At 30.5% G+C, this 27,800-nt stretch overlaps 2 protein-coding genes across 5 annotated transcripts; one reads left to right on the forward strand and one right to left on the reverse strand.

Annotated features, from left to right (window-relative positions):
* The first annotated feature begins 5,357 nt into the window (after window positions 1–5,357).
* On the forward strand, window positions 5,358–11,659 carry LOC109819027 (guanine nucleotide-binding protein alpha-1 subunit). Of its 2 annotated transcripts, none has more exons than XM_083062650.1 (7): window positions 5,358–6,188; window positions 6,648–6,741; window positions 6,927–6,986; window positions 7,070–7,149; window positions 8,269–8,314; window positions 8,408–8,519; window positions 11,081–11,659. In XM_083062650.1, the coding sequence occupies exons 1-5, from the start codon at window positions 6,151–6,153 to the stop codon at window positions 8,285–8,287; spliced, it is 291 nt and encodes a 96-aa protein (XP_082918776.1). In that variant the 5' UTR covers window positions 5,358–6,150; the 3' UTR covers window positions 8,288–8,314; window positions 8,408–8,519; window positions 11,081–11,659. The 2 variants fall into 2 exon arrangements, with proteins under 2 accessions (XP_082918776.1, XP_082918774.1); XM_083062648.1 differs by having other exon boundaries at window positions 5,424–6,188; window positions 8,118–8,314.
* Window positions 11,660–17,902: 6,243 nt separating this feature from the next.
* On the reverse strand, window positions 17,903–26,250 carry LOC109819026 (G-type lectin S-receptor-like serine/threonine-protein kinase At4g27290). Of its 3 annotated transcripts, XM_020384601.3 has the most exons (7): window positions 24,844–26,248; window positions 23,757–23,876; window positions 19,324–19,472; window positions 19,012–19,222; window positions 18,678–18,915; window positions 18,444–18,594; window positions 17,903–18,372 (listed from the first exon to the last, which is right to left on the reverse strand). In XM_020384601.3, the coding sequence occupies exons 1-7, from the start codon at window positions 26,165–26,167 to the stop codon at window positions 18,073–18,075; spliced, it is 2,493 nt and encodes an 830-aa protein (XP_020240190.1). In that variant the 5' UTR covers window positions 26,168–26,248; the 3' UTR covers window positions 17,903–18,072. The 3 variants fall into 3 exon arrangements, with proteins under 3 accessions (XP_020240190.1, XP_020240191.1, XP_082918606.1); XM_083062480.1 differs by lacking the exon at window positions 17,903–18,372 and having other exon boundaries at window positions 18,445–18,613; window positions 24,844–26,250; XM_020384602.3 differs by lacking the exons at window positions 19,012–19,222; window positions 19,324–19,472.
* Window positions 26,251–27,800: the final 1,550 nt, after the last annotated feature.

Genomic DNA, 27,800 nt, shown 5'->3' on the forward strand with positions numbered 1-27,800 from the left:
AAAACAATGGCAGCTAGTTCTAGATCATGGGTTGGGTAATTCTTTTCATGAGCTCTCAATTGTCTAGAAGCATATGCTACTACCCTTCTATCTTGCATAAGAACACACCCTAATCCCATCTTTGAGGCATCACAAAATATGACAAATGGTCCATTAGAATTGGGTAAGGCTAAAACTGGTGCAGTGGTTAATCTTTTCTTAAGCTCTTGAAAACTATTCTCACATTTCTCTGTCCACTCAAAGGGTTGTCCTTTCTTGGTGAGTTGAGTTAAAGGCATAGCTATTTTAGAAAATCCCTCAATGAATCTCCTGTAATATCCTGCCAAACCCAAAAAACTACGGATTTCTGTTACCGTCTTTGGAGGTTCCCATAGTAGAACTGCTTCTACTTTAGACGGATCCACAGACACTCCGTCTTTGGAGATCACATGTCCTAAAAACTTAACCTCCTCTAACCAAAATTCACATTTAGAAAGTTTGGCATATAGTTGTTTATCTTTCAGAATTTGGAGAATAGTTTGAAGGTGTTCTTCATGCTCTTCATGAGTTCGAGAATATATGAGGATATCATCTATAAAGACCACCACAAAATGATCTAAATACGGATGAAAAATCCTATTCATATAATCCATGAACACTGCAGGAGCATTGGTTACTCCAAAAAGCATTACTTGATATTCATAATGACCATACCTTGTTCTAAATGCAGTTTTCTGTATGTCTTCAGCTTTCACTTTGATTTGATGATATCCTGATCTTAAATCTATCTTAGAAAACACAGTGGCTCCTCTCAATTGATCCATCAAATCATCTATCCTAGGAAGAGGGTATTTATTCTTTATGGTAAACTTATTTAATTGTCGATAGTCCACACACAACCTAAAGCTTCCATCTTTCTTTTTAACTAACAAAACAAGAGCTCCCCAAGGTGATACACTAGGGCGTATGAATTGTTTTTCGAGTAACTCTTCTAATTGTTTCTTCAACTCCGCCAATTTAGAAAGTGACATCCTATAAGGTGCCATTGAAATTGGTCCAGTTCCAGGTATTAAATCAATCTAAAATTCAATCTCTCTGTCAGGTGGCAAACCAGGAATATCATTAGGGAAAACTTCAGGAAAATTTTGAACAACAGCTATGTTTTTCAAGTTGACTTCCTCTTTAGCTTCCATAGAGGATAAGATTAAATATCCTTGAACTTTACCCCAAGAAAACTTGATTATTGGTTTGGATAATGAAATCAATAGGTCCTTAGAATCAAAAAATATCATAGACTTTTTTGCACAATTGAGAAGAACATGATTAGAAGATAACCAGTCCATACCTAAAATCACATCCAGCTGTGATAAAGGTAGGCAGATCAAATTTACAAGAAATTTTCTATCACTAATAAATATAGGACAATCTAAACAAACTTTATTGGCAATCATAGATTTGTTTGTAGGGGTCGAAACAATTAGATTAGACTCTAAAGGAGAAACTGACAATTAAAGGTGTTGAACGCAATCATTGGAGATAAAAGAATGAGTTACGCTTGAATCATACAGTACATTTAAAGTTTTGCCTTTAATGAAACATTTACCTTGTATTAGATCATTGTTTTGAGCAACTTCAGTTCCAGTCATGGTATAAACTCTCCCAGTTGTAGGAAGTCTTGGTTTGAGTCCAGAGGTATTTGCGTGCACCTTTGGTTGTCCACACTCAGAAAACACATGACCTGGCTTTCCACACTTGAAACAAACAGGTCCTTCGAGATGACAGTCTTTAGTATAATGACCCTGTCCACACTTAAGACACTTAGCTTGACTATTCATGGGTCTACTGGAATTTCCTGCAAATTGAGAAGATTGGGGTTTCCATTGTGGTCAATCATAAGGTTTTCCTTCATTATTCCTTTTCTTATTAAATTGAGGGCCAAAGGATTTTGGTCTATTGTCCTTATTATGATCAAAACCTTCCAGAAATCGACACTTGTGTATTAATGTGGGAAAATCAAAGATTTCCAATATCCCTACTGCCTTTCTTAATTCTGGTCTAAGTCCATCCTCAAATTTAATACATTTCATCCTCTCATCAGGGTGATAAAAGAAAGTAGAGTATTTTCCTAATTCCTCAAACTTAGAAGCATATTCTCCCACTGTCATGTTCCCTTGTTTTAATTGCATAAATTCTATTTCCTTAGCCCTTCTAACATCATTAGGAAAATATTTTTCAAAAAATTTAGCTCTGAATACTTCCCATGTAATAATTATTCCTCCTCCTTCTAATAGTCTCCTAGTACTATCCCACCAATATTCTGTTTCTCCTACTAACATAAACACTGCATAATTTACTTTTTGGTTATCAGGACAGTTCATGGCTCGAAATATTTTTTCTATTTATTTTATCCATAACTCAGCCTTTTCAGGATTATATCCTCCGTCAAAATGGGAAGGTTTATTGCTTCTAAATTCTACCAGTCCCTGTGACTCCCTCATTCCTTCCGGTCGTTGATTCCATAACAAGGCTGCGGCCATATCCTTAATAGCTTGTACAACCTCTGTCAGTTCGTTATTTCTTCTTCCTGCCATCTGAAATTTTATAGATTAGTTTATTATACTAGAAACATGGTTAGCACATTTCCCCAAGTTACACATGGAACGTTGCTCTGATACCACTAAAATGTAATGCCTAATCGTATTAATATTAATCTCAGTAATATCCATATATATATATATATATAATATTTGTAGCTAGAAAACACATATATAATAATAATATTATACATCATACCATATTTTCCACTATGCACGTAGTTGCTTTTCTTACATATATATAGTACAGATTATTTTATGCCTATCTACATATCATATTTTTCTTTTTCTACTTCTATAATAATTAAATGGGTGGTTGGAACAAATTTACGATAGAGTTCACGTGATTTTCTGGGGGTAAGTAAAAGTAACAACGATGGGTCCATCTATCACCGTCGGAATTTCTTGATATGGAGAAAAAGTGAATGAAGACACAGCTACACCATTGAAAGTTACTGAGTTGGCTAGAGCATCAATACTCCATGTTGTGCCAGAGAAGACTGCAGAAATGACTGAAGGAAAAGGAGCTGGGATCGCTGGAACATCCATCTCTATTTATTTAATGATTTTTATAATTTTATTTACACAAGAAACATAACGAGTGAGAATGATTTTCAAATAAATATTTATAATTACATAACATGTGTAGCAATAATTAATAAAAAGAAATATGTATATATATATATATATATATATATATTAATAATGATTAACATTAAAATTTGAATTAAACTTGTAGTGACTAGTCAGGATAAATGAACATTATCATATCAACCAATAAAATGATATTTCACCTTAATCAACAATTCTTACTTATTTAAATCCCCAAGGTCAAACCTCCAGCTACAAATAATTCAAATTTTATCTTCTATGGCCATAGAGTAATATTTATCTTTAAAACAAGTCAAAGACATTTTAATAAAATTATATTATAATCAATCATAAAACAATCATGCTAAATAAATTTGAGAATTTATCACTATTTAAACTTTAATTAAATAACATATACGTAAATAAAATATATTATGAGCACCAATTAATTAAATGACAATGGTACTTATTATAAAATAATTAAACAATATAAAATATGAACATATTAATAATTATTATAGATAAAAATAATCATAGAATAAGCAAATAAATGAGGTTAGGGGCACCTCACTAGATAAAAATAACATAAACATAAAAGTATATAAAATTAAAGAGATAAAGTTCTCCTCCCCTTACCTTAGTAGAGATATAAAATTGTTTCTAACACAGTGTCTTTCTTTTTCACGTACTTCTCTATCTACGTTCTTGCTTTCTTTCACAATGCTCGAACCGTTCAATGGTAACACCTATTTATAGGGGTGTAATACCCCTTGGGTTACGTAAGGTCATGCGTAACCTCTGTGCTCTTCAATTAATTACACTACACATTTACATGTTATACATTATCTACTGCGGTACTTACTTATCTTCTCCACCTCACGTTTATATTTATCTTACTCATCATTTCACTGTCCTTATATTCCTTTTTTATCTATTCCTATTTCACATGCCACGTATTCACTGCACACACATTTTTATCTATTCCTATACACGTATAGAATTCTCCCCCCATCATTCACTGCACACACATTACACGTACCCCATTCACATTATCTACACTTAAGCACACACGTAATACGTATTACATCACTTGTCTTTTATTTATTTATTTTAATTATACCAATACATTTACTTTCTTATTAATATATAAGTTATCATATAAATTATAATAGATAATCTTATTTATAATTATAATATTATAAATATTTATATTATTGGATGTCATATATATATATATATATATATGTATTTAAATATGACTATTTATATATATATATATATATATATATATGATGATTAAAATATTATTCTAAAAATGTAAATTGTAACTATCTAAAAAACTAATAGTACCACCAAATTTATTTATTTTAAATAGGATAAATAAAATTTAAAAAGAAATATTTTTTTTATATATATAATATAATATTATAAATTCAGAATATTACACTAAGCAAACATAAACCAAGCATAGTTTCCATTCTATAAAACTAAACATATTTTTGAAAAACTTAAGTTGAACAAATCTCATCAATTAAGGATTCTTTTTCTAATTATCCAAACAATCACATCATCCACCATGGTAATTATATCATATCCACACTAAGAAATGCATGAAGAAATTACAAAGAGACTAGCTATCTTGACACTGTTATGGATTTTCAATATGCTTACTCTCTTCATTTGTGATTCAAGTGTAATCAAAAGGGTTATCTCTATTAACATATCAATTACCATCCAATTCAAATTTTCTCTTTATCTTTCATTTTCAAAACAACTACATGACAACACAAGTGACCAAAGATCACTAAAATCATTTTTGGTTTATAATGAAGTCAGACTACCAAGGAATTCATTATTTTTCTATAATCAAAACACATAAGAATCAACTTTTACCAAATATAGAGTCTCTTGTTGATTAACAGATAATAATATTGTTCAATATTAGACTCTCATTTTCAGTCCAACAATCACAAACAGAGAACAACACATCAAAATAGAATAACTTAGAAAATAATACTAAAATAAAGTACTAAGATAATTAAGAGAAGAAATTTTGGCCTCTCAAATAGGCTATGAATCCTCTAAGTTAGAGTTTTACTCAATTGTAGCTTCACCTCCTCCACTACGAAAAATCAAGTAATTATTGACGGTTTTTTTTTTTTTTTGCGGTTTTTAAAAACCGCCAAAAATGTAATAATTTTGGGAGTTATTTTAAGTCCACAAATAATTAAATTTTTTTGGCGGTTAAAACCGCCACAGTGTTTACCAGTCAATTTAATTGAAATATTTTTATTAAAAAAAAAAAAAAAAAAAAAAAGTTTAGACTTAATTCAAAATAATAATAAAAAACAGGGCACATGAGTTAGTCTTTGCTTCAACTCACGGATCAAATATGTTCCCTCACCAACACCGCCATTTTCCTCCTCTGCCATTCGCAAAACACAGCTCCAACTCCGTTTTGTTCCCCTACTCTTTGATCCTCTGCCCCGAGAAAATGTACATCGTTCTCCACAAGATCAAAACGCTAATTGAAGATTACTTCAATGGAAAAAGTAAGTTCAATCTGCTCGTGCAAATCGAAACCGTCGCCGACACCTTCCACAGGCGCACCGGAGAAATCTCCACGCTCCTCGATGTTTTCCCTCTCCAAGAACTCCACCCAAACAACCAGATCAAGCACGAGATCGTTCCCGATCAAGCGCATCTCTCTTTGATTTTTGACAAACTAGAGATTCGCGACGCGTCCAGTTGCACAGCAGAGATTGAGAGCCTCGAGAAAGAGATTATCAATGGGAGCGGGGAACAATCCAAAACGGACCTCGTCACGTTGATCGGCCTCATTCGTTTTGCCAAGTGCGTTCTCTTTAGCGCGTCAACACCGTCGCCGAGTGCCTCCGTTCTGCGGCGGAACCAGTCGTCAGAGCTAGCGATTTCGGTGGATTACCAGAAGGTGGTGAAGCTGTTGAGGATTTTGCGGTGGGGCTAGATGCCGGAGAGAGTGAGGGATTCTCAACTACTACCATGGTAATTTCTACTTTGGTGGCACAGTTACACTTTCATTTCACAGTCATGCGATTAGTTACTGTGCTTTCTTTGTTACTGTGACACTAACATATTCATAAATTTATAAGATTATTGACAATTTACTTAATCATGATGAAAGAAATCATGTGAAAGTTGTTTTGTTTAGTGATTTAAGGTTTTTATAAGATTATTACTTTTTCTGTTTGACACTTCTTCAGTAGTTTATTTTATACAGGTTTTACTCAAAAGTGAAGGTTGAGCTCCTTGTAGTCTTGCCACTGTGTATGTTTAGTTTAGTTACTACTAATAATAAAAATGTTGGAATACATAAATATTTTTGTGCTAGGACATTTGAGTGGATTAATTAACTCTTGTATCCTTTCAATGTTGCTGGCAAGAGAGCGTCATAATTATAAAATGTTCAAAGCTAAAATTGTATTGAATCACACTTGCCTTCAGGTATGATCAAACACTTTTTGAGGATGAAAACATAAACAAAATGATGGAGACTAAGGAACTTTTCGAGTGGGTCCTGAAGCAACCATGTTTTGAGGTTTATTTTTTTTAGTCTTTATTAACTTTAACTTCTACTACAATTATGTGAAAAATTCTTATGTCAGCTTTTTCTTTCTCTGGTTCCTTTATAAGATACCTGCTTCTGAAAGCTTTATATTTTTCACAGTTAAGATTTCTTCTCATCTCAGAAAATAATAATGTCTTTCTCTTTTCCATACACAGAAAACATCCTTCATGTTATTCTTAAACAAGTTTGACATATTTGAGAAGAAGATCCTGAAAGTAAGAACCATCTTAATATTGTACATTTTATCCTTGCTAAAGAGGTTATCATAATTTCAGTCTAATGTATTTTCATTGTGCAGGTTCCACTTAATGTATGTGAGAGGTTCAAAGATTACCAACCGGTTTCAACAGGGAAACAAGAGATTGAGCATGCATATGAGTAAGCAACTTCTTTATATTGCTGAGGCATAAATGACCCTGCTGAAGGAAAAATAGTTGATCCTGGCCAATAGAGGCCTTCCAAATTCAGACATATTCTTGCTTTGTTCTATATAACTGTTTCTATTTGCATAACAAGCCAGAAGAATCTTGGTTGTGTTCCCATCAGAAAACATATGTTGATGCATGTTTATAACATAGTAAGCAAGTTTGATTTGAGAAATTTGTATAGGAACATTGAAAATAACTTATTATTTTTTTTCATTAATTCTTATAAAAACTTTTGAAAAAAGGAAAGAAAATTGAAAATAAGGTGACATTTTTAAATAAATGTAAAATTAACATGTAAAAACTGAATTTCTTTTCAATCCTTAGCCAACACAATTAATTGACTTGTGAGGAAGCTACTCTTAGTGATTTTAGAATTCAATAAGTAAAATTGAGTCCTAATCAGAAAATGAAATATCCCAGTGAAAATTCCTTATTTCAGTTCCACCTCTAGCTCCAATCCCATCATTGAAAAGGGTTTTATCATTTTTCACCGAGGCTAAAAAAGACCTATAAAATAAAACATGAGCTATTATTCCTTTCAAATCTTAATAATAGATGATATCATTAATTATCCTGCATCATTTTTTGCTGATTTTTACTTAAATTTCTAATGCGATTTTTTTTCTTTCTAAAAAATGTTATGAAATTGAAGAATATAATGATTTTAGAGTTGTCCTAACACTAGTGTAGTTGTTGTCTGACATATGTCGTTACATCTTAGAAGCAGGATTGTTCTAATATATCAGTGATGCACTATTGTGTTTATCTAATCTATTAGAGTTATTATGTTTTCCTTTGCTAGGTTGTTCTTTCTTCAGTACATTCAGTTGTACACAGAGTAGTTTATGTTGAATCTGTTCCTCATGTTAATGTTATACATTTTGTTTTTCCTGCTTATTTACATATTTCTCTCCACAGTGGTGGGATAGGTACGAGGCATTTGTCTAAAAAGGGAAACAATTCGATAAAGTGGCAACTTGATATTTGGAACATTTGTTGCCTCATTTACCTGCAATAAATGATTTGTGTGCTGAAGGGTTTGATGCAAACTTTGTTCTTAAATTACCAGAAAATCTGCATGGGGCTGAATGGTTTTCAAAAGCAACTGTTAAGAGGTTTCTATCAAATAATGGTTCATTTAATTTTCCTTTGTGAATTGTGTTTATTTATAGGAAATCCTTACTAGCTCTAGTATTATTTTTCTTTAGGTTCCTTCACGTTGTTAGTTCACCGGATATGATAAATACCATCAGTGGTATCCTGGATGAGATGTCTCAGTTGGAGGATTCAAAGAAATTTCATGTTTCTTTATATGGGAAGGTGATACTCTGTCTTTCAATAAATAAATACCGATATTGTATGTGTGTAGTTTCTGATTAATAGTCGTAGTCGTAGTCACTTCAATCTCTGATATTTGTTGTAAGCGTGCGTTTCTTATGGGAAAATGACTGTCGTTGTTTTAGAGCATATGATAAGTAACTCATTAGTCAAATTGATTTTGATATTCTCTCTCATAGGATGAAATCACTTTTGCACTTGATGGAGTTATGTGTGTGTACCATTTCAGTATTCTCATTTATTTGTGGCGGTTTAAAACCGCCAGAAATGTTGAATGAAGCAAATTTTAGATGGATTTTGTGGCAGTTTAAAACCGCCAGAAACTGTAAAGCAAGTAACATTAAAATGCATTTTGTAGCAGTTTAAAACCTCCACAAAGTAATTGAATTTTCTGGCGTGGACCGACGATTATTAATGATGCTGGTAATGCCATTTGTGGCGGTTTTTAACCGCCACAAATCACACATTTTTTTAGTGCTCCTTAGCTAACAACCTACTAGTCCCTAAAGTTTGTTGGCCATGCCACTGCATACTCTAAAAAGAAGTTAGAAATTTTTTATGCTTGCTCAAAATGAATATTAATGGTAGCTTCGAGTGAAGTGCTAGCTTAAAGTAATAGTGGAGATACCTACAAGTGAGTACAATTTTTTCGTGCTTGCTTAAAATGAAAATTGTTGGCATCTCCAAGGAAGGTGCTAGCTCATAGTGAAAATTGAGGTAGCTCTGAGCAAGTACTCTTGCTTAGAGCAAAAATTGATGATAGCTTCAAGCAAGGCACTAGCTTAGAGTGAAAGTTGAGGTAGCTTGAGCAAATACTTTTACTTTGAGCGAAAATTGATGATAGCTCTAAGCGAAGTGCTAGCTCAAAGCAAAAAATTAAATAGCTTTGAGCGAGCAATTTTTTTTTCTCCCCAGTTGATCAAACATTGATAATTACTAGATATACATATAACTTTTATTCAATTTATAAAATTATTAATATATATTTTATGCTTCTAAATCTTTTTTTTTCATCACAAAACACTTAGTCAAGAATTAATTAATGTTATTTTAGGATTTAATTGTTTAGATATTAAGTAATTTTAATATTTTTTATTGTTGAGATACAACACATGGAGAAAATAATTGGAAAGCTACAAGTCTCAAAGGGGAACCATGGCTCCAAGCTACATAGAAGACCGCTTTGAACTAATAAAATTCACTTAGAGTGACCAAATCTCAACTTGAAGCAAACTAAGTTAGAGAGTAGTCCCTGGAGATGATACTAGCTCACTTAAAGTGAGAGTACTCGGTCAAAGTGATTGAAATTTGCTTAGAGCCACCACAAAGAGAGCTTTATGAGCGAGTGTAGTCAGATAGTACCTCTAGTGGAGCACACAAGATGTCTCAAAGTAAGCTACATGGGCATTTTGAGTGAGCAAAATTCGCTCAAACCCACCATAAGAGCGCTCTAGGTGAGTCATAAATAACAGAAAATACTCTTAGAAGATCGCATAAGATCACTTAGAATAAGCTACATGGGCGCTTAAAGCAAGCACATGTAGCTCGCATATCTTACCTAAAAGCCCATTAGAAGATGTTATAAAATAGGATCTCTAGGAGATTTGTGTATCAATACTTTCTTAGCACAATTTTAAAGAGATTATAGAGAATTCTTGTGAGAGCATCTTGTAATCATGGGACAGTCAAAAACTCCTTTTCTTTTATCTAATCCTTAGTCATGAGTGGTTGAGTTCTCTATTGTTGGAGATTGAGGTAGCTATTGTACTTATGTAAATTATCTGTGTTCTTCATTCTTTAAAGTCTTTATTTAGTTAACCATTTTATTCTTATGCTTAATGCTTTTTGTTACCTAATCAACCTTTGCTTGATTTTATAATTTTTAATTGAGTTGGGAAACTCTTTGAAACTACGAACTAGATAAAACACTAATAAGGTTTATTATTAGGAATAGGATAAACCTTATCAATCAACTTTTTGTTGTTGACCTTAATGTGTTGCTTAGCAAAAAATTACCAAGGGATTAAGATTTTCCTTAAACAACCTATAATTTCTCGCCTAAGAAATTAAGGTTTAAATATAATTCTAGGTTGTCAAATTAACCGTGTAATTTCAATATTGAGTGAAAATTTAAAAGGATTTGCGTTGAGAAAGTTGGTGAATCAATTTATGACTATTCTCATTATAAATTTAAACTTTTCACAATTTACTGCTTTATTTTATTTTTTACTAAATATAATATTTCTTGTTGAACAATTGTAAGTTTTTAACTAAATCATTTGTTTAGTACCAAAATTTCATTAAAGAATTATAACTCAGGAGTTATAACTTTTGTTCAATTTACTATCAACAACAATTGTATACTATCTTGCTTAATGTTAAGTCTCAATTTTACCTCTTTTTGGATGAGACTTATTGAACAAATTCCACTCATCCTTTGAACCATTGCAATATAATTGTTCTCTTTTTGGTTCATTTTGTATGCAGATATAACTAACCCAAATTCAGCTAACAATACCTTAATACACCTCATTTTTGTGCAGGTATTGAGCTAGTGACTTGAGGATTGAAGACTCTTAGGATTGGAAACCTAAGAAGCTAAGGAGCAGAGAAGAGGTTCTGCGCCGGGCTCAATATAACCCGCGCTGGGCGTGACAAAAACAGAGTATTTCATCTCTGCCAGTTATATTGCGTCGGGCGCAAAAGGAATTAAGCCGGGCGCAAAAGGAATTAAGCCGGGTGCAAAAGGAATTGCGCCGGGCTTGTGTTGAGACAGAGAGTGCTTGACTTCTCTGGAAGAACTTGCGTCGGGCGTGAAGAATTGTGCGCCGGGCGCGGAACCCTAATCTGATCTCCCAGGCTCGTATTTGAAGCCATTTTCGGGGATCTTTCTCCCTATTCTCACATTGGGTGCCTCCAGGAGCTGCGGAAGGGATTCCCAGGGCTTGGGATCGTCCGTGTGCGGATCTTTCCTTCGGTTCTTCACTTCCTCTTCCATCTCTATTTTGTATTTGCCCTCTTTGTTGAGTGGTTTCACCCATTTTGTGGGGTTAGATGTAACCAACGTACTCTATTGTAATCTTTACGGTTTTAATGATATATATATACATGTTGTTTTATTCTTTGTTGTGTTTGTTTCTATTCTTAATGCTTGCTTTGGATTGATCACCCTTTGCATGATTTAAGGTTCCATGGGTATTGGAAAATAACCTTTGAAACTAGTTCTGAAACATATGCCTAGTGGTGATTGTATCTAGGGATAGAGCTTGACCCATTAGTAGTCTTAAACCCTAGCCCGTAATGCGGGTGTAGATATTGGGTACTCAAGGGATTGATATTCAATATCTGCACCTAGGCTCTTTCTCTAAGGGATTAGGTTTGAGTAAACTCTTGGGTTGACTAAGCAATGAATTCAACAAGAGATTAAGGATACATTAGTGTTACGTTTGGTGAAATCTGACCCCCACAACCTCACAATACCACAATACCATTCCTTACATTTTCCACTCACAAAACAATATTTATTTACAGCTTTCATTCCAATAGTCACAACTTTGAATTCACTGCACAAACTATGAAATTGGAATTATTCTTTAGTCACGAATAGTCAACAAATGCTTATATTACCTTCTAATCCCTGTGGATACGATATTTTTACTACTTGAACGGCCGGTATACTTGCCGTGTTTGAGACCGTTGATAGAATTAAACGAATTTACAAATATTAACAAAAGTATTTCAACGGAAATCTCAACACTTAAGTGAAAGATTTCAAAAACTTTTTTAAATTAAAATTAAAATACCAAAATTGTACTAATTAACAGATAAAATTAAAAATACCAAATTTTTTTGCAAAAATAGGATTCTAAAGCATAAGATATGCTATATAATTGTCTAAATTTAATAAAAGATATTGACATATTTGACAATTATCAAACACCCTCTAGTTTGAAGGATCAGTGTTTTAAAAATTGGATCGAACCGGCGAGTCGGACGGGTTGAACCGGGAACCGGTGGTCCAGCCAGTCCGAACCTTAAGTTGGATCAGTTATGCATTTGACCCGTTTCAAACTGGATTGAACCATCAATTTTCCAGTCCGACCAATGAACCAGTGGGCCAAACCGGTTCAACCACAAATTTTTTTATTTTTCTTAAGGGACTACAAACCACAAAAATAACAATGAGAATTGAATCTTTTAATGGTAGAACAAAAAGTCTTATTAAATATAACAATGACTACTTGTTCTAATGTATTTATTTGTAATATATGCAACTTAAATAACTTTTATAGCTTATTATTAATTTTAAATTATATATTTAATAATATAATATCTATGTAGATATTACATATTTTATTTTGCGACATCAATTGCAAGCATATTATATATGTACATATTATTTATATTTTTAATTTGTATTAATTTACAGTTTAACATGTAATTTTTTTTATGTATTTCTTTATACAAAATAAAAATAAAGATAATTTTAAATAAGATGAAAATTAAAATTTAAAATAGGATATGAATTTAATAAAATTTATAAGTATAAAATATATTTAATATGAATATTTTTAAAAAAAATTAATAAAAATTGAGTTATGTGATTCAATTAATAACCCACTAACAGGTTTGATGATCGGTCTGATTTTTAAAACTATGTGAAGGATGCAACCTGATGTTGCAATGCATAATCATGCTAGTTGATTTACACGCTCATGCTTAAAAGGTTGCCTAATTTTTTTTAGGTATAAATAGGGATGTCCAACCACTTTTTTTTATCATATTCTTTTTGTCTATAGTCTTTAGAATTTTTTTTTTGTTCTCCATTGAGGTTTATAAGAAGCTAAAAGTCAAACCCTCAAAGAAGGATTTCCCCTACAATTGATTCCTTTCCCTTGTTTTATGAATTCTAGCATAATGTTGGGTTGTTTATCCACCATGTTTAGCTAGATTTTATCTTCTAAAGTTGTGATGTAATTGTTCCTTATGAATTACCTATGATAAATTAAATGAATTATTTTTTATTAATTATTGTATTATTTTAGTATTTTTTAGCCTTGCCTCTATTAATTAATTTTTTTGGTTAACAAAACCCTAAAATAATTAAACTATAAGAATTTGAATGATCAAATTGATTTTCTTAGTTCTCAATTGAATTAATTTATTAATTCATTTCTATATTTCTATACACTTTGCATTGAGATAACTCTTTACAAGCAATTTAGGGTTTTTCTAAAGGTAAAGATGAGTAACTTCCTTGAACAATGATTGTAAACAATTTTAGAAGAAAAATTGACGGCAAAGGTCTAAGAATTCTCTTGCAATTTATATTGATGGATCAAGGTTAATAAATTATAACTCTAAGATTTTAACCTCTTAATTTCAATAATGTTTCTTATTTTTTACTTTGTTATTTTCTATCACATTCTTAGATATCGAAATTTATTTCTTCAAACTATTAAAAATCATAATTAATTGAGTTGATAATTGTTTGAATCTAGTTGTTTTAATTTGATATCACAACTCTATTTATTATTACTATTGTGATATAATACAAATGTCTTAAACACATTTATACGTACCAAGAGCATCTTGATGTGAGTACCATGTACGTACAACCATCAGTTGATATGATTCTTATCGCAAGTCCTATGTGACCTAGGAGATCAAGAGGCATTAGGAGCCAAAAGTGAGAATGAAACTTAGATGAATTGTTAGGATTACCCTATGAGTGGCGTCCATGATTAGACCCACTGCAAAGTGGTTAGTATATATGTTTGTTGAACCGAAAGTTTCACGTATTCTGGTATGTACTATGTAGCCTATAGGAGAATGGAGAAACTCACTCCCATTATTATATTTTGTTTCAAACGCGACGATGGAGGTATGTTATTAGCCAATACTTCGACTTGCGATCAATATTTTAGAGGGCCATTAGGTCCACGACTCTCTAATTGAGGATGCCACTTTCCATGACACCCTATGTTCTTCCTTTATGTTAGTAGCTAGTGAACCGCACGTACGACTCGGACATGCAGATCTACTTGTGATTCTGACCTAGTTGCCTGCTCCAGGCTATGTAAGAGTTCCCAAGTCCCATTCCTCTACTTCAACTCCATGACTCTACGTTCCAATGGTTTGACCCTGTCACACAACGTAGATTTCTTTTTCCGTTATTGGAATAGATCGGAAGTTTGTTTTTCCAACGGTGAGGGTGACAATATTGTAGAAGAAGACGAGGAGGAATCCTTACAAGGATTAATTTTAGCTGTAGATAGACTAGGGTTGGGTTGTACACTTGGGATATGTAGAAATTTAATGACTACTCTGTCTATTCTTTCCCCCTTTGATGTATTTAGACGGTAGACAAGGCACAAAATTTTTTAATGTATTCAATCATCTTTTTATCGCTTTCAAAATGCTTTACTTATATTTCGCATTTTGATTATTGAACATAGTTAGAAAATTAATTAAATTAGTAAATTACATATTAATATTCAAACTCCTAGAAAAGGTGCCACGAACGATCTCTAGATGATCTCTCAAAGTCACTTATTTTTTTAGTGATTTTTTAGTGTACTATGTTTGTAATTGTTACCCTCATCCTCAGTGAGTTAAACACTTCAAGCACCTAACTTTGTTGGAAAGAGTTTGAAAAGACTTTATAAGAAAGAGTACTTGGCTATCACAATCCACTACAAGAAAACGCTAAAATAGCTACGAAAAATAAGTGTCGGCTAATAGCTGACGCAAATATTGTCGAAAAAGTCAACATTATTTTAAGATGTAGTATCAGCTTTTTCGACACTAAATTTAAATTAAGTTTACTGTCGGAAAAGTCGACGCTATTCTTTAAATTAGTGTCGGAAAAGCCAACACTATTCTTTAAATTAGTGTCAGAAAAATCAACAATATATAAAGAAATAGCGTCAGTTTTTCAAACGCCAAACTTAAAATAAATTTAGTGTCAAAAAAGTCGACGCTACATCTTAAATAACGTTGACTTTTTCGACAGTATACGTGATTTGAAAGAGATAAAGATAATTTTTTCAAAGTTATATACGCATAATGTGTTGTGGTGCACTTGGTTATCAAGTTCACTTAAGACTTCAAGGTTCACAGATCAAATACCAAGAATGTTAAAATTAGAACGAATGTTAAAAATACGAACTAATAAATGATAAGCTCAAAAAAGAAGATGAAGAAAAAAAAAATTGTGTCGACGTAGTGTCGGCTTAATCGATAATAAAAAATTAAAATAAATAAATTTATTATCGACGGCTTAGCCGTCACAAAAAAATTGTGTCAACTTATTTAACGTCAACCAAAAAATCGATGAATAACCGACAATATTACATTAATTTTTATGATTTAGTGTCAAATTTTGGCCTACTCTAAACTACAACATTTTTGTAGTGATCTCAAGTTGAGATTGTTTTCATAAAGCCTATAGAAGTTAGAGAATAGTTGTAGACTTATTTTGAGTAGTGGAAATCCTTCAACTATGAAGAAATTAGACATAATTCTAAGTTATAGGGTGAATCAATATAAAATACTTGTATGAAATCACTCCCAATCTCTCCATTTATTTATGAAGGATCTTATCTATTTGGAAAATAGTTAATTACTTTTGAAAAAAAATTCAAAGTTTTAGACACACATGCAATTTATAACCCCATTTTTCTTTGTTTCTTTGTTTTTGTTTTGTTTTTTAAAGTGTATCAAGATGACATCATGAGGCTTCAAAAGAAAGTCATCACCCTAGCTGAGATCCAATATTAAGTCGCTAATTAGGGTTTGAAGCACAAACAAAAGCAATTCGAGATAACAATATGCAAGGAAGAATATGATATTATTATTAAGTGTTCAACTTAGGTGCATGCACACTCAATTCAACTTTAAGCATTTAGCTTGACTTTGCATCTTTAGCCTTTAATTCAACTCAATTCCTTAAGCATTTAGCCTAGCTTCATGCCTTCAGCACTCAATGTAACTTGGTGTGTTAAGCAATCAATTCCATTTTATGTCTTGGGTGCTTAACTCATACTTATGCTTTGAGCACTCAACTTAGAACCTTGTCTTCGTGCCCTAAGCACTTAGATCAACCTAAGGTGTCTAGCTCGGCATTGTATCTTGAGCATTGATTTCAGTTTTAAGCATTCATCTTGATCTTGCGCCTTGAGAACCTAGTTCAACTTAATGCTTTAAGCACTTAGATCGGCTTTACACCTTGAGCACTCAATTCAACTTTAAGCATTCAACTTAGCTTCGCATCTTGAAAGCACTAAGTTTAGCTTAATGCCTTAAGCATTTAGCTTGAATTCATGCCTTAGCACTCAATTCACATTAAAGTATTCATGACAACTTCACTCCTTTAGAACTCACTTCATCTTAATGTTTTAGGCATTCAGCTCGATATTGTGCTTTGAACAATCGTTTCAACTTAATGCCTTAATTCAATTTGGCCTCCCTGCTTGAACAATTAGTACATCTTAACGCCTTAATTAATTAGATAAGCATTACACCTTCAACACTTAATTTAACATCCTTCCTTAAACACCCAGTTCAACTTCCTTCCTTAAAAATTTAGCTTGACCTAACACTTTGAGCGTTCAACTCGACTTCACCTCATGGGCAATTAGTTCAATTTCTTGTTAACTCAATTCGTGCCTTGAACACTCAACTTGAATTTGTGACATAGAGGATGCCTTAACCTCTAAGTTAGTGTGGCTTTTACCAAAAAAATATCAATTTGGGAGTAAGTATCATAGTGATATTGATTTGGGAGAAATTATCTTAGAGAATGTTTAAACTCTTAAGTTAGTGTTGTTTTTACCAAAGTACCAACTTAGGGCATCTATTCTAGAGAATAATTAAATCCTTAAACTATTTTTGCTTTTATTAATTAAAGAAACATCAACTTGGGGACAATAATTATAGGCCCATTTAGGCCTGCCAAGTGGCTCAATGCCCACAAGAACTATTTAACTACTTTTATATAAGGCATTTCATGCCTATGAATTTAACTAACTAATGCTTATTTGACACATGTCTTACACTCACTAACTTGGCTTTATACTTATAAGTTTTACTTTTTACCAGAAGTCACTATTTCTCCCCAAAATTATCTTTATTACTTAAAGCATTCACCATGTTCAAAATATGTTCAATTAATTATATATAAATAAATAAAGGATTGAGAACATAATTGAAGAAAAATATGATTTGTTAATTTTTAATTAATATAATAAATAAAATATTCAAATAATTTTTTTAAAACATACATTAATTAAATAACTCAAAGTAGTTAACAATAAGATAACTACAATAAAACAAGAGCTTTGGCAAACATAAGTCAACAGAAATAAGTAAAATGAAATGTGCATGTGATTGAACTTGTTGAGCCTAAACTGGCTACAAATATGTTTGAAGTTATCAGACACTATAATGCTAAGATTCGAGATTGATATTACAATTAGGATATTACAAAGCCCATTTATCATTAATCTGATTGGTAAGAAATAAAACAATTTCTTTATCTTGGTTCCAACTTTGAGATGGTTACTTCATTGGTTGAATAATGCATGTTTTGCCCAAAATCCTCCTCAAGTGAAACCATTTTATTTAAGAAAAGTGGCTCTTTTGGTTGTGGTAAAGCACTTTCACTAGTTAACATGGTCATTATAGATGTCATATTTGGTCTATCATCAGATTGATATTGCACACATAAAAGACCAATATGAATGCAACGTATGGCTTCAGATACGACGTATGAGTCTCCCAAGCAACTATCAATGAATTCCATTGGGATGCTCTCTTTCCATAAACTCCATGCCTACAATAATTTATAGCAATTATTAACAACCACTTGATTACTAGAAAGTTGAAATTAATTTTGTTACTCACATGTCCAATAAGATTGTAGCTTCGGTCAGGGTAGGAAAGCCCTTTGTTTTTCTTTCCGCTTAAAACCTCGAGTAGTAAAACGCCAAAGCTATATACGTCAGATTTGATGGAGAATACTCCATCAATTGCATATTCAGGTGCCATATAACCACTGAAAGTATTCATTACAACTGAATTATTTTGGCATTTGATTTGTATGCTTTTTTTAATATTATTACAAGTAAAGATACTTACTGTGTACCAACAACTCTACTTGTACTTCCTTCAATCTGATCACCTCCACACATTCGAGCTAATCCAAAATCAGATATTTTTGGATTCATGTCATCATCTAGCAAAATATTACTTGCTTTTAAATCTCTATGTATGATCCTCAATCTAGAATCTTGGTGAAGGTAAAGAAGTCCTCTAGCAATTCCGTTTATAATGTTAAATCGCTTGGACCAATCTAGAAGTTTGCTTTGAGAATAATCTGTAAAATTATATATTTATATATGTCATCTTCATTAATCAATAAATATAAGAATTAAATGAATTTTTAAATAATTATATAAGTAAAAACACTAACCAAAAAGAAAGAAGTCTAAGCTTTTATTAGACATGTACTCATAGATAAGTAATTTCTCTTGCTCTTCAATGCAACAACCAAGGACCTTAACAAGATTTCGATGTTGAAGTTTTGAACAAAATATAACCTCGTTCTTAAATTCTATTAATCCCTGTGTAGATGACTGTGAAAGTCTTTTAACTGCAATATCTCTTCCATTTGGTAGTGTGCCCTTAAAAGAAATATATTTACCAAGAAAGATAAATAGTGATAAAAGAATGTTGAGCTATGTACCCTGATTTTAACTACTAAATAAACATTTTGCATACATACTTTGTATACTGGACCAAAACCGCCTTGTCCAAGCTTGTTGTCTCTTGAGAAGTCATTAGTGGAACATGCTATTGTATCAAAGTCATACAAAGGTAGTTCCAAATCTTCTTGGTTGCTATCATTTCTTTCTACTTTTGTCTTGACGATATCTGTTTCCTCTCAAATAAACAAGGTTGATGACAATATTTAACACCCATGTTATAAATCTGATCCTATATGCTGTATTCTTTATATATATTTTTTATTCATAAAAATCATAACAATAATAATAAAACTTGAACTTAAAATCATGTGCATATTAGTCCAACTTTTACTACTAATATATGTTTCATGTTAATTGGTTACATGTTTTTCATAATAAACTAATATTTCCAAAATAAAAAAAAAATATAAAAGAAACAATGGTTTGCCCCTTAACATGCAAGAAAAACATATTATTTGAATGGTCACTACACTAAAATTAGGTTTTTGTGGCAATTAATTTATTCTTTAGCGACCATATAAATGGTCATTATTTTTTTTACCAGCATTTAAATAATGGCTGGTGTATCCAGTGTTGCTAATACTATTACCGGCATTTATATAAAATGTTGGTAAAGACCTACTAAATTATCGGGAAAACTATTATTTTTTTAGTGGCAATTTTAGTAGCCATTTTAAAGGTTATTAAAAGTTATTTTTTCAATTGTCTCCTTTCCATCCATTTAGTGACTTTTATCTTTTGCTAGTAAAACTTTAAATAATTTATTCCTATAATTTTCTTTTCTAAATTCATAACTTATATACTCTTTTTTTTATCTCTAGTCGATGTGAGATTTGTAAGATGAGGGTTGTCTTCTATTTATATATTTTTTAATTTATTTTTTTAATTGTCTTATCTCTTAAGAGATGTGAGATTTATAAGGTGAAAGTTGTTCTCTAATTGTTTTATAGCACTATTGAACTTGGTAATAGTGGGTGATTTGATACTAATTTATTATAGTGAATTAAGAGTCTAACTCAACCTTATAAATCAACTTATAAGGTGATAGTTATTACTCACTTATATACTATTTAATTATCTTATCTCTAATCGATTTGAGACTAGTTTTTTTCAATAAATAATTGTCGCTAATAGTAAACTTTAGTGTAATATAAATACACTTTTAGTGGCTATTATATATTAGCCATTAATATTTTTATTATATAATTAAATAGCGACAATTAAATTATTGTCATTAAACAATTGTTGTTAAAAACAATTTTTGTTGTAGTGGGTGATAGAGCAATGATATCCATCGAAAAAAAATTAATACTTATTTGATTAGAAAATATTACCTTAATTTATTTTATTTTTCGTTTTTTTAATAATAATTAGTACCTGACACTGTGAAAACAATTAGTCTAATAATTTCGCATGTATATATATATATATATATATATATATATATATATATATATATATATATATATATATATATATATATATATAGGGTTATAATTATACCGGTGTAACTTTTACTAAGTACTACATCGCTTAATAGTTTTATAATAATTATGAATTTTGTAAATTCAACTCTTAGCACTACTAGAAAAGTGTCATTTTCCTGCGAATTTTCCTGCAAAAAAATATTCGCAAATTTTTTTTGCAAATTTATTTGCGAAAAATAATTTACAAATATTTCTTACAAATTTTGCTACAATTTTAATAATCATGAAATTTTTTTCCATGGTAAAAATTTGCAGAAAATATTGTAAGAATTTTATTTTGTTTCTTGCAGATTTTCTTGCAAAAATAAATTCGCAAGTAATGTTTACTAAATGGTAAAAAAAATTTGCAGGTAACTTTTCCTACCGATTTTCCTGCAAATTTTAATCCGTAGGAAAAATTAAAAAAAATTAAATTTATAAGTTTAATATTTTAAAAAAAATTCAAGTCCCCACATCGATTGAAAATAAAATAATTAAAAAGTATATAAGTTGGGACAATACTTACCTAATAACAAGTTGATTTATATGGTTGAGTGTTAGGCTTATAATCTACAATCTTAGAATTTAAAAGATTATGTATCATATGTTGGAGGCATGGAAACAAATGCTTCGAATGAATTCATTGTGAACATTTGAAAATTGAATAATTATTTATAGTAATTTCTTTAATTTTTTTCGTAAGAAATATTTCTGCAGAATTTCTTGTGAAAATATTCGCAGGAAAGTTTCCTGCAATTTTTTTTTGCAGAAACTTTCTTGCGAATTTTTTTGTAAGAAATTTTGCAGGAAAAATTCCTGCGAATTTTAAAATTTGCAAAAATATATTATCCATGAAGGTATTACCTACAAATAAAATTTCGCAGAAAAATTTGTAAGAACAACGTTTCCTACGAATTTTTCATAAAAATTTGCAGGAAAAGTCGCATATAATAAGAGAAATTCTAGTAGTGTAAATTGAAAATTCATATCACTTTATACGTGTATATCAAAGTTTGTTAAAATTGAACAACAACTTAAAAATAATCAAAGTGTTCATATTTTAGTATATTTTGAAATGAATATATTACGTCAATTTTGTTTTATAAAAATGAAATATCAAATCATCTAGGATTAATATAAAATTTTGTATATATGATCTAAGAGTAAAGAACTTTCAATCTAATGGTTAGATTTACAAAATTCACATTTAATATAAAGTTATTGAGCAGTGTAACACTTAATAAAAGTTACACCGGTGTCATTTGAACCCTCCTCTCTCTCTCTCTCTCTCTCTCTATATATATATATATATATATATATATATATAGGAATGATAATATGCTCCCACCTATTTTTTAGTTGGAGTATGTTAGCAACCTGCACCAAAATTTTAGGACAAGAAAACCACTCATTTCTTTTAATTTGGTTAATTTGTACAAAGGATATTATAGTAATTTAATTTAATTTTAAAAAATAAAACATTTTTTCTCTCTTATTAACTTCATTCTCCAATTTATTTCTTTTTTTTTTCTATTAACTAATTTTTTATTTATTCATAGAGAAAGGGAAGACATCATGAGAGATGAGAGAGAAATGAGTTAAAGAAGAAATTTAATAGGAGAGAGATAAATGAGTTAGAGAAAGAATTTAATAGGAAAGAGAAATGGGTTGGAGAAAAAATTTAATAGGAGAGAAAAATGACTTAGAGAACGAAGTTAATAAGAGAGAGAAAATATTTATTTTTATTTAAAATTAAATTAAATTACTATAATATCATTTATATAAATTAACCAAATCAAAATAAATGAGTGAATTTTTTGTCTTCAACTAAAAAATAGGTGGGAGTATATTAGCATTCCTATATATATATATATATATGGTTATAATTACACATGTGTAACTTTTACTAAGTATTACACCGCTCAATAACTTTATATTAAATGTGAAGTTTGTAAATCTAACTGTTAGATTGAAAGTTCTTTACTCTTAGATCATATATACAAAATTTTATATTAATCCAAGATGACTTGATACTTCGTTCTTATAAAACAAAATTGATGTAATATATACATTTCAAAATATACTAAAATATGAATATTTTGATTACCTTCAAGTTGTTGTTCAATTTCAACAAAATTTGATATAAACATATAAAGTGATAAGAACTTTTAATCTAACAGTTGAATTTACAAAACTCACATTTAATATAAAGTTATTAAACATGTAATAGTTAATAAAAATTATACCAGAATATATATATATATATATATATATATATATATATATATATATATATATATATATATATATATGAGAATGCTAATATATAATTTGCCACCACGAGAAGTGACGAATTTCAAATTCGTCCATCAATCATTCAGACGATCATACGAGAAAACAAGTAAATATAAAGTAATTTATACAAATATGCTTGTAATAGCACTTCCATACATATTTTGGAATTTGAGTAATTTCTTATCCAAAAACAATGTAAAAGATGGTCAACGGAAAAATAAATTAATTTTATATAATCTTTATTATAATCACACGAGAGTGATATAATATAAATAAAAAGGACGATAAGTATAGAATAATGTAACGAAAAGAAATGGATCTTGACATCCAACACCACCGCCAAATAGTATTGTTAGTGTTGTAGTGTATGAAAAGTATATCATTTCGCACATGTTATTGTATTTATTATTAATAGTTGAGAATGAAATATTTAATTATTAGAATTTAAATTACTAATTTTTTATTTTTCAAAATTTTAAAAGTATATTAATATTTCAATTAATCAATCCAATTATCCATTTCGATCCAACTTAATAATAGTTAAATTAAATTAGATTATTTATAAAATCATACAAATTCAACTCAATTCAATTTTATTATATTTATCTAGATTAAAATATATAAACTTAACTCAATTCAATTTAATCCAACCGACTTTAAAACAGAATAAATGAGACGAGAAATGTTACCTTTGGCTTTCCTTCTCCTGTAAATGAAGGCTAAAATTACAAGCATAGTAATAACAGATGAGATGATGCTTGTGACCATAATCACCATTTTCGCCGAACTAACTTTTGCTTCTCGATTCGCTTGACAGAGAAACGAATCAAAATAAATTATCAATAGTCAATACAGTTGGAAAAAAATGACAAAAAAAAACATTATGAGGCAGAATCAATTTAATATATAATAATGGCTCATAGGTTGTTAGTGACTCAAATTTAAGATAATTTAATTTTACTCCTTTAAATTTAAAATTGATTATTTTTAATCTAGTAATTTTTATTAAAAAAAACATTTTAATTTTTCTACTCAAATTTTAAAAATTTAATTTTGAAAGAGCTAAATCAAATTTATCTCATAATTAAGTGACTAAAATTATATTTAAATATATAATAGTTCCCTTTAACCAAAATGCTTAAATTAGAAGTTTAGTTTCATTAATTTCTTTTGTCAAGTGTGTTACCCTCAAAGTTTAAAAAAGATTGCTTTATTTTTTAGAATATTCTTATTAGACTAAATATCTTAGAACATGTTTGGTATATGACAAACCCTTTCATAATTCTCTAGAAATCATGAAAATTTTTTTATTAGTTATAAATATTTTTAAGAGTATTTTTAAATGTTAATTAAGAATTAAATTTTTTATTGTATTAAATAAGAAAATAAAGATAACATAATATTTTTTATCACATTAAAACTTTACTTTTATCTTGAAAAGATAATTTTCCACTTTTTCCACATAAATATTTCGTGAAAAGTTGAAAACCTGTACAAAAATCATTCGGAAAAAATAATATTTCTTAAAAATGTTGTCTTTTGCATAACAGACAAATCAAAAGTGAAAACTTACATCTTTAGTCAGATTTCTGAAAAAGTAAAAACTTTCGATATTCCAAACACCCCTCTTAAAGTTTTTCTTACATTAAATTAATTCTTAAAATACCCTTTTGCAAAATTGATCAAATTTATTCTCAAATTTGTTTTTTGCTAAAATAAGGGCTAGAAATATTAGTCTAACCAAAACCACTGAGATGGGAAACAAGAATCTCGTACCCATTTGGGAGATATCCAATCTAACATACAGATCTTGCGCTGTATCCGGAAGCTGTTTCATGTCCAATAAATCCCCGAACCATAGGATACAACCACTTCCCTTTCCAACGATTGCTGAGTTAGCATAAGCCGTACACGAACAATTTTCCCAGCACTTCACCTTACATTCCTCGAGTGTCATGCTTCTATTAATCCAACATGTTCTTGTGTCTGGGACCTTCACGTTACGCAGCACGACGAAACCGTCACTGTTTGTCTCCCTACACCTCCATCTTTTGCTACTACGCACGCACCCTTCACTCCAATTTCCCGCAACCCAGTTTTGCGGCGATTTTGGCTCAAACCCACTCAAGCACTCGCACGATGGAGACTTAGAGTTATCCATCACGGCGCAGATCCCGAAAGCGCCACATCGCTTGTAGTTGTCACAGTCATCTCTCGGAATAGTTGAAGACAAGTTCCACTCTTGAGTTGTTTCCACCCAAAACAATTGCTGGAGAGCGTAAACGGTTTGGTTGAGGGTCATTCTGGAAATCAGTGAGTTATTCCAGGGTTTGAATTGGTAATAACACTCGTTGGTGTCGGTCATGTCGCAATCGTAATCGTAATTGAACATTGGACGGTGCCTCAACGAGGGTACAGCGCTCAATCGAACGCCATTGTAAGGGCCACTTCTGTAGAGCATTGATGAGCCATTCAATATCTGCGTTTCAGGAATATTGCTTAACGAGAAGCCATAAGTGAAGAGACTCGAAGATGGGTCTTCCCAGTTGTTCCATGCAGTGAGGTACCTGTTGAGATTAACATCCTTTGTTACTTCCCATCCTAGTTTCATTCCTGGTAAAAGCGTGTCCGAAGGATGGTCGAAGCTTTGCCACAACAAGTTTTGAGAATAGTTGTCTTTCTCGTCTCTTAGGACCAAGTTGCCTGAATCCAAGAGTTGTGCTACAACGTTGACGTTGATCGCTTTTGCTCTTGCGTTTGTTGACCAGTGAACGGTGTCGTTTTCGGTGAGGAGTGCCAGGTTTCCTTCTTTGGTTATGGTTAACTTGGTAGTGTTGCTGTTGATCGGGTTGTCACGGTTGGCGACCCAAACGACGGTTTTTAGTGGGATGTTTTTGAACCAGATTCCTAGGTAGCGGTTTGTGGAACTACCTGGGCTGAAGAAACCCAACTCGAAGGTTCCATCTTTGGATACCAAGGTGGTTCTGGTTCCACTGGGAAGTGACTGAAACTGGGTGAGGGTGTAAGTTTCGGAGGAAATTTTAGATATGAAGAAAAGGGCAAGCATAATAACAAGCATGAAAGGTAGTGGAATGGTCATTTTGTGTTCATGGATCTTTGCAAGAAGCACACAACTGTGGAGGAAATATGGTCTTTAGTGGAGAGTGTAGGAGTATTTAATATGAAGACAAAGGGTACAAACACCCTATTCTGACTTGTAATGTCTATTTGGATTTACATCTATTTTCTACATTTCAGGACAGAAAAATGCACAAGCTAGTGTGGTAGTCCTAATTATAAGTAATAAACTATAATTTTTAATTATAATTATAAGTAATAATTATTAATTTTTAAAGTTAATTTATGTAAAAAATTATATCTTTTAATTGTTAATTCTATTTTTCTTTTTATGTATTCACAGTTAAAATTAAATATAACAATCATGTAAAATAAAAGATATATTTAAAATAAAATTTAAATTTTATGATAAAATTAATTAAAAGTTGTTAGGCAAGTCCTTAGTTGTTTTCAAAAGTTGGTCGTGTCCGACAGAGACACGTGCAATTATATGAAAAGTAAAAATAAAAATCTGTATTTCCAGTAATTTTACTGCAAAAAAAAAATTATAAATGAGCTTTATTTGCTCGATTTTGAAAACAATAAAGTAAGAGTGTTCGTAGGATCGGATGCCACTTGGTTGAAGTGGGGGTAAATGTTTTTATTAAGTTTTTTATGTTAATTATTTTCTTAATATATTATAATAAAATATATTATTTATTATGTTAAAAATTAAGTATTTTATTGTCTTTTATGTTGTAAAAAAAATGTTAAAATCAATATATTATTTTTGAAGTATATTTTTCTTTTAAAAACATACCTCTGAGTGTAGTTTATTAACTTAATTTTTTTTTAAAATAAATAAATGTAAGTTATCAAATATATATGCAATTTGTTAAAATATATCTTCTTCTTTTTTAAAAAGAGTATATTAGCATGTTATAGTCATAATATTTTTTAAAATGCATTTAAATGTAACTTGTTAACTTATTCTTTTTAAAAAAAAATAAGTAATTGTGAATTAGTAAATTTATATGTATGTGTGCACGGCATGTCATGTCAATTATAGCTAAGTAAACTTAATTAAAAGATGATTGTTTATTTAATTTTATATTATACTTTTTTTAAAAACAGACAAAGTTTTAATATGAGAAATGAATGGTTAAATGATTGTTTTGTTACTTATATAAAGAAAAATAATTTTGAAGATGTTGAAAAATGAAAAAATTATTCAATATTTTTAGAATTTGAAATCTTGTATAGAACAATTAAAATGTATATTTTTATTTTAAAAATGTGAAATTATAAGTTTATTACTACAAAATTTGTATATAAATATTGTCCCAACTACTTAAAATTCCTGGATCTATCACTAGGTGTTCATGCCTTCCATTGGGATGAGTTTATTATCGTCGATATCTTGACTGATTCATATTATATCGTCCGAGTTGTCAAAACTTCAACATAATATTGTGTTTTGGTATTTGAATGAGACTTTGCTATGTGTATTGTGAAGATGTTGCATTCAATGGTAGATCAACAATTTTATGGTTGGTAATGTGTTTTGACATTTTGGAGATGTTTCATGATATATATAGGCTACAAAGACGCTACAATTTGCGGGATTGTATAGTATCAACAATATGTACTTAAAACAATCATAAATGTTGTGATTT

This window comes from Cajanus cajan, chromosome 8 (assembly GCF_000230855.2).
Source record: "Cajanus cajan strain Asha chromosome 8, NIPB_CcT2T_4, whole genome shotgun sequence".
In the NCBI taxonomy this organism is placed as follows: Eukaryota; Viridiplantae; Streptophyta; class Magnoliopsida; order Fabales; family Fabaceae; genus Cajanus; species Cajanus cajan.

Excerpts from the sequence above, each read along its gene's own strand:
- LOC109819027 (XM_083062648.1), top strand. The coding sequence starts at position 6,151 with ATGCCGGAGAGAGTGAGGGATTCTCAACTACTACCATG. Across the intron at positions 6,987-7,069 it reads TTGAGAAGAAGATCCTGAAA|GTTCCACTTAATGTATGTGA; the intron begins GTAAGAACCATC and ends TTCATTGTGCAG. Across the intron at positions 7,150-8,117 it reads GAGATTGAGCATGCATATGA|TGGTGGGATAGGTACGAGGC; the intron begins GTAAGCAACTTC and ends TTCTCTCCACAG.
- LOC109819026 (XM_020384601.3), bottom strand. The coding sequence starts at position 26,167 with ATGACCATTCCACTACCTTTCATGCTTGTTATTATGCTTGCCCTTTTC. Across the intron at positions 23,877-24,843 it reads ATTGGATATCTCCCAAATGG|CGAATCGAGAAGCAAAAGTT; the intron begins GTACGAGATTCT and ends TTCTCTGTCAAG. Across the intron at positions 19,223-19,323 it reads GTTTTGGTCCAGTATACAAA|GGCACACTACCAAATGGAAG; the intron begins GTATGTATGCAA and ends ATTTCTTTTAAG.